General features: G+C 49.2%; 2 protein-coding genes across 2 annotated transcripts in view; both read left to right on the top strand.

Annotated features, from left to right (window-relative positions):
- Positions 1-3,705: 3,705 nt before the first annotated feature.
- On the top strand, positions 3,706-4,336 carry Pmar_PMAR027914 (hypothetical protein; the record flags this gene model as incomplete). The annotated part of the gene is made up of 3 exons (XM_002773412.1): positions 3,706-3,831; positions 3,887-4,044; positions 4,156-4,336. 3 exons carry the CDS (start codon positions 3,706-3,708, stop codon positions 4,334-4,336), a joined length of 465 nt encoding a protein of 154 aa, XP_002773458.1.
- A 1,630-nt stretch (positions 4,337-5,966) lies between these two features.
- The window catches only part of Pmar_PMAR027913 (hypothetical protein), a gene marked incomplete at both ends in the record, with an annotated part of 2,324 nt that continues 693 nt past the window's right edge, over positions 5,967-7,597 (top strand). The window contains 2 exons of the mRNA XM_002773411.1: positions 5,967-6,111; positions 6,262-7,587. Coding sequence (XP_002773457.1) covers positions 5,967-6,111; positions 6,262-7,587 — 1,471 coding nt within the window. The remainder of the gene's footprint in view (positions 6,112-6,261; positions 7,588-7,597) is intronic.

The raw sequence follows: 7,597 nt of genomic DNA, 5'->3' as shown, positions 1-7,597 counted from the left end.
ATCAGGGTAGAAGTGTCCAGGAATTTCCCAAAAATTTCCTCAGAATTATCATTTAGTCACCTACACATGTAGTTGACCATGAGAGTATTCCCTCTCATAGCGGTGATGACCCTCGTCCTAATAAAGCGTCGAGAGTGGCGGTCTGAAAGGAAACGGTTGAGTCGAGACTTCAAATATTTTGAAGATTTGACTTCCAGAATTCAACTCAGTTACAAAGGATTGAATACTCATATTTTCGCGTGTCACACGATTTGGTGTCAAAGTATACGAAATACAACAGGAATTCCGCAAAGTCTCTCAGAACTTTCATATTGGTACCAACACACGTAGCTGACCTTGTGCATATTTCTCCACACCAATAGCTATATTATCGGAGTTTCACCCGTTTTACGCGAAGTGGTGTGATACTGTGTGAAAAAACCGATATTCGCCATATGCAGTGTTCTGTGAACTATGTTTTCCATATCACGGGTGAAACTTCACTATTAACTCAACGCGAGTGTAATACACTATCATCTTACGTGAACTCGTTAGCCTCTGACGCCCTCTCCCGGTGTTCTCAGATGATACAGTCTCTATTTTAATGATTCACATCAGTCTTATCTTGGTGCAGTACGAGTAACAATTTGCGACTCGCACATATTCATATAGACGCGTAGGACGCGTGGTATTTTGCGCGGAGTAGGCGACGTGCAACTACGTTGCAATCGCTCGTGTAGCCAAAATTAACGTCGTTAATTGAAGCCGGTATGTTTTCAAAAAGACCAGCTATTTTATTAAAATTTAGGATAATAAATTGAAAACAGTCGATATAAAATTAAAAAAACTCATTTTGGTTTGAAGAGGCCGCGAGGGACTTTCCAGACGCATGATCAGCTTGCGGTAGTCTTTGGTAAGAGAGGAATAATTCATTACCATGAGCTTCCTGCGGCCATATCTCCTCTCTAGGGCGAGCACCAGTTCGAAACAAAACGATAGAGCAATCGAATTGCGAGGTGCGCCGACCGAGGTTGTATATATCAAATGCCGAGTTAAAGACGGTTCTTGAGTGTGACAGGCAAAGGGAAATATGCACCTTTGAAGAAGCTGTGAATGGTGGGAAGAATCATGCTATTGCAAAGGGCCTTATACTGGAGGTCCATCCGGTGCTTATCGTTACTGACCAAATATTGCGTCCGGAGGTCGCTTGGTTTGGCAGGTAATTCCATATGGTATGCACTTCCGTCTACTATAACAACCACAGATTTTCCGAAAGAAAATTTCAACCCGCAAACTACAACGATGAGGCCGAGCTCAGCTCTAGCCAGGATCGTTAGTGAAGGTCCGCGAGTCTCTCAAGAACTTCTGCTTCAAGTGGCAGCTCATGTGCTCCTGGCTATTTCCCTGTGTAGGGCGGCTATGCCACTCTGAGGTATGCAAATTTTCTTCTGTGGGGCGGGTATGCCATTGTAAATATGGCTATTTTCCTGTGTAGGGCGGCTATGCCACTCTGAGGTATGCAAATTTTCTTCTGTGGGGCGGGTATGCCATTGTAAATATGGCTATTTCCCTGTGTAGGGCGGCTATGCCACTCTGAGGTATGCAAATTTTCTTCTGTGGGGCGGGTATGCCATTGTAAATATGGCAATTTCCCTGTGTAGGGCGGCTATGCCACTCTGAGGTATGCAAATTTTCTTCTGTGGGGCGGGTATGCCATTGTAAATATGGCTATTTCCCTGAGTAGGGCGGCTATGCCACTCTGAGGTATGCGAATTTTCTTCTGTGGGGCGGGTATGCCATTGTAAATATGGCTATTTCCCTGTGCTGGCGAGCGGCTATGCCATTCTGAAATATGCCTATCTTCCTGTGTGAAGCGGCTATGCCACCCTGAGCCGTGCCTATTCTCTAGTGTGTGGGGCACATATGCCACAGCTACCCCCTGATCCTACGTTGACTAGAGGTATCCACTATCTTAGCCTCGTGCATCTTCGTTGCATGCACCCCCGATGGACGTCGTCCATTGGACGATACCGAACCGGTTCGCGGAGGTTCCACGTTCGGAGGGGATGAGTGAAAAGCTCGGGATTCATTAGAGTACAACTAAAGAGAATTAGACCTCACTTGATGATGGTGACCTGCAGGTATACTCAGTGTGAGGAACGTGATAGTCAATAATACAACTATAGAATAGGAGTATCATATACCGTACTACATGATGACGACCTGCTGGAATACTCATCAAGATGGAAATACAGTGGTTCAGCTACTACATTGGGCAACCCTGGTATCATGGCGATGATATTATTATTACCACACCTCGATCATTATAGGTCAACATGTATTAATATTACTATGCATAGTATCGATAGTGTGTACGAACGAGTCATTTTAGAATTCCCACGATATCGATTCGAATCTGTGACCTCCCAAAGTTCCCGAACCATAGCCATTGACGAACAGCTCTGCCCCGATATTATAACTAAGTTCACTCGAAACGAGTTTCGATAGTCACTGCAAAAGCTCCTCGATAAACTGACTTGTATACTGCGGAACTCAGAACTTAACTTACACGTATAGGATTGGTCACTTCTTGTAACACAAATAAAGGCCCCCTGTGGGCTCACAAAAAACCTTCCCAGCAAAATCACCCCATCGTCCTGTGTTCCGTTTATGACGGCTTGTCGGTCCGAACGCGGGCACAAAACGGTCCGAACGTAGGCAAAGCTCGTAATGGGAGGTTTTATCGGGCCGTTAGCGCCCCGGGCCGCGTCAAATTTGATTTTCCCGCATCACGTCCCCTTTCCCCGCATGTAAGCCAGGCAAGCCAGGTCCCCGCAATCCCGGATAGCGGAGACCTGAAACCCCTGCCGATCAGAAGCATGTGACCCCTCACTACGAAAATATACCCTCGCCCAATTTCTCACCGTTATCGCTTAGCATTTTTTCCCAATTTTGACTGATCTATGTTGCAAAGACTACGCGGCATGGCATGCCATATACTATACAACATAGAATATATTACATAGTATACGACGTACACTGCGTAGTACCTCATGCATACGGCTCGTAGTCCCTGTCAGAGGCTATCCGAGCCGGAGATTCTGAGATGATCGAATGATTCAAGTCAGATCCTCACGACGTGATGCTCGCGCGATGTTTGCATTGTGTCCCATGGGCGCGCGCTACAATTTGTGGCGCATTAGCCGTACGGTAAGCGCCGCGTCGTCGTCTAACTGCCGGACAGTCAAGATTGGATTGAGGGCCTCCAGAGTTTGGAGAGCACACTACAGGACTTCTGTTTGATGTCGCCCACTCGCACTTGTTGTGCGGCTCGTGAGTATGCGAGTATCACTTGGTCTTCATTCCCTAGTCCAATCTCACCTGATTTCACCGTTGAAGAGGACGCACGCACTACTTAACCTGTCCCCTCGCATTAAAAGGCGTATTGCAACGGTTTGCTCGCATGCGGAGCGATGTGGAACAATAAACTCCCTTGATGCTCCGTATTGTTATCATTTTATTTACTGCTAGCGATTATCCAATAAATTACCGATAAAAATCAATTTTATTCAAGTTGGATGGGGAAAATTTTAACGCAATACGCAATGTGTAAATTCGTGAGAGAAATCATCCACACGTAGACTACGTATAACTACTCTGATAGAGAATAAGTTGTCGCAGGATGGTTTTCCTCATTCTCAAGGGACTTCTCGTCCGGATATCTCAATGTTCGGCTTTAACCCATCGAGCGGATTGAGCAAATACCGTCCGGGCGGCTCTGCTGTGGTGTTGGGCATGCAAGTGGCCCCCAATGGGCGAGTACTATCAGTGGTCACACTTGGAGGGCGAGAGGTAGGCTCAGGATAGAAAGAGGGAACGTTTTGGTGTAAAAATTTCGGTCATTCAGACACAGTTTTATGCAGCTGGCTATCAGCAACAACAGGCTCCCATGTACCGTTTGAGGAATGCAGCTTCGATGCTGGGGACGACACTCAGGGCGGCCAATCCTCGACGATCGGGCTCAGAATTGGACTCTACTGATGAGAGATCGATGACATTCACTGGGTAGTCGTAATAGTAGTCGTAGTAGTAGTAGTAGTAGTAGTAGTAGTAGTAATAGTAGTAGTAGTAGTAGTAGTAGTAGGTCCAGTCGTAGTGCATGCATGTGTCTATCAGATTGCATGCTTGGTCGGGGGACTCTACCAGGGTCTTCCTACAGCTCTCAACTCCCCATCTAGTGGCAGTCTTCCATGTGAAGTTCGGTGATGAGGCCGACTCTAAACGTGGTGACTATGATAATGATGAAGCCGATACGGACTATGATGATGAAGGAGGGACCAAGCGGCATGTGAGGTGATAATGGATTGGAACTGAGGGCCAGTTGGCACGGGAATAGTAACCATCAGGTCTCACCAACTCCGACACCTCCACTGCTCTGTAGAGCTCGAGTGTACTTTGAGCGTACCGACGGATAAATTCTCATTGATACCAGGAGCCAACCATAGACTGTTTATAATGGCATATCCAGCTGAGGCTACCTCCAGTTCGATGCTGCTATTATTAGACACGAATCATTATAGACAGCGAGCGCCCAAAGTTGACTTAGCAACGTTAAAGCGGACGGCGAGTGGTACTCTGGTTTACGACGAATACCGCTCTTTAAGCCAGGCAGCGGAGGCTTTCATGACGACTCCCCCTTCGTCGTGTAGAGGCCCCCGAGTAGTGGCCAAATGTGGTGCGGGAGGGCCTAGTGGCCTGTTGGCTGTGAGCTTGGAGGTAGAGGGCATTGCTGAGGTGTGGCTATTGAGGGATAGAGCTGATGACGACAGTGGAGTCGGGATAGGTCGGGTGCTCTCTATATCAAAACAGTGCAGCTGCCTCGCCTTGTCGGTGGATTGCCTCGCGATCGCCTTAGATGGTGGAATCATCGATCTGTACACTGTGAGGGATCCGCGAAACGCCATAGAGCTTGTTCATTCGTGTCGAGTTACAGCCTCGAGTCTTTTATCAACAGCTGAGGAGTTACCTCCACTGCTACCTGTAGATGGCCTGTCGTGGGCTAGCGACCGTGTGTTGTTGGTGAGCACAGGAGCGGGGCTGGGGGCTGTCTCCAGTCATGGGGCCAGGCTGGGGTGCTTTACTACTAACGCTTGCGGTCCTGTCAAGTTTGCTGTGGGTAGTGCGACAAACTTCTGGACATGCGTGGTATCTTCTGATGAACCTGATGTTGTGAAGTTTCCAGCAATACTCGAGCATCCATCCTTCATCACAGGTGATGAAAATGAGGTCAGTTCCCCCTCCCTCCCCTTGCTGGTCTCCCACGATAGAATGCTCCTGCCTAGAGCTAGCTCTTGGAAGCGGTGTCTTACCCTCATATGTATATGCACACGAACTGGCCCCCTAGGGTGTTTGCTGGCCGGCTTGGTCACTGGGTGTTGGTCTGTGGGGAACTGGGCTTTGCTGTGTATAGCATATTGAGAGACAAGTGGAGGCTCTTCGGTGATGTCGCCCATGAGCGTCTCGTGGGTAGAGTAAGAGCAGCATGCAGCCTAGGGGAGTATAGTGTTACATTCAACAGTGTTGGCCGATTGATGGTATGGGATATGGGAGCAAGACTGGACTACTATACGGCTAAGTTGGCCAGTGTGGAGGTCCGAGACGCTGATGAGGTACGGTCGCTAGCTAGATGTGAGGACAACCAGGTGGTTATGGCTACGTCACATGAGGCCACTACGTATGTTTTTAACGGAGTTGGGGACTTTACGGTAGGAAGGAGTGTGCGTTTTGACGCACTACCGAGCCCTTTGAGGCGAATTGAGCTTTTCCACGACGAGAGTGGAGGGATGGTCCTGTTGGCTTTGCTGAGGAGTGGAGAGCTCTTTAGAGAACAGGACAGTGGCTCGATGAAATTCCTTCGAGTGTGTGGAGGTGTCCGCTCAATTTTCGTTTTCGAGTCGACGGAGCGAAGCGGCAAAGCGTATTTGGAAATGGCCAAGAGCTCATCAACGGAGACGGGTGGCTCGGAGGAGGACGCATCGAGTTCGATATCCCCTCTCACGTACAGGGGTGGGGCTTTTATGATGCAACAAGCGGCTTCCTCTATAGGGGAGAGCAGACAGGGTGGCAGAATCGGTAATATTCTACTCTGGTGAATGAGGAATTGCGGTTGAGTATTTCTGATAGAATTATCGTAAAACGTTGTGGTGAGTGTAGTAGCCTTTGTGAGTTGAACGGAAGGTCTCAGTCGTTTCCCTGTTTTCATCCATTGTGACTGTTTTTCAGATGTTGGTCAGCAGTCAGTATCAGACCAGGTATCGGAAGCAGGTCGATCATTGGTTGTTACCAATTACCGCACTGTCCATCCCCTCCCCTCCCTATCACTACCTATTGCCAGCCGTCAAGTCGAGAATGATGGGTCCCCTCGTTTCGACCTACCTACCACCAGCGATCAGGACCCCGTCATGGTGGCTGAGCTATTCACTCCTTCCCATAGTGTTAAGTATACTGATAGAAGTGCCGAGGGGTCGACCAGTCAGTCCAAGTGCCCATTCTGTAGAGATGTGTGTATGGTGGACCGTTCGACTGCCTCCTATGATACCGACACGGAAGCTGTCTCTAGTCTGTCCTCTGTGCTGGATGCAGCCCAGATATGGATAGAAGACCAGGCTGGCCTCTCCCTGTGGATCAATGGTTCTTTCTTCGCCACCCGGGTCCCTATAGAGTCCCCTAGTGCAGCTGTTCTCTCTGTATGCCCCGGTCAGGCCTCTTTTAGAGTAGTACTACCAAAGCAGTCCTGGCGGCTGGTCACTGCACCACTGTATCATACACTACTATATCGTCTGTGTAGTGCTCCCGGCACACGTCTGCTGAGAGCAGCATATTGCCTTTCTTCTATGGTGTACTCAGCGAAGGAGTTTAGGGTTGTTTTTGAACTGCTACTGCATGAGGCGATCGATGCCTGTGTTCCTATCTTTGTAAGGATGGACAAATTGGGTGTTGATAACCTCTCTGTGGTGAAGCACCATCCCGCGGTGGCCATGCGTTTGCGTACACTCACCAACGTACTGGACCTGGTCGGCCATTTCGGTCCGTCAGCTGTGGGCTACCTCGTCGCGGCTCTGCGGAAGACCGAGCCACACGTGAGCTTCCGGCACGTGTTGGGATTGATGGATGAAGGGGGCTCAGCTAAGGTGGCTCCTGATCTCTTCAATAGTGGTCTTAAGGAGGGGCGGCTCTACCAGGCTGCGGCACTGCTACTGTTGGTACAGTACTCTGCTGGGCCTGATACAGCACGACGGGATTACGCCTTGCCGCTCCTCAAGGCGGCTCTGGATAGCGGTGATAAGGCTCTGGCCGAGCAGTGTGTTCGCTTCTACTCAGCAATGGGGTCTGGCCATCCGGTTGAAGTAGTGGAGTGTATTAGAGAACACTGTGTGAAATTGGTGAAGGATTGCAATTGGGTGGAGCTCCTCAGTTGCTTGGGTATTGACGGCACTGTGAGGGAGTTCTTGGACGGCGTTACTGAGCCAGAAATGGTCAGCTTCGACACAGTGGTCCGGTCAATGCGGAGATTGATGTTGTGTGATAGACCCCCAGAGGAGGCGCCTGGTAATGATGT

Source organism: Perkinsus marinus, assembly GCF_000006405.1.
Source record: "Perkinsus marinus ATCC 50983 genomic scaffold scf_1104296958914, whole genome shotgun sequence".
Classification (NCBI taxonomy): Eukaryota; Perkinsozoa; order Perkinsida; family Perkinsidae; genus Perkinsus; species Perkinsus marinus.
This window is presented reverse-complemented; position numbering and strand designations above follow the sequence as displayed.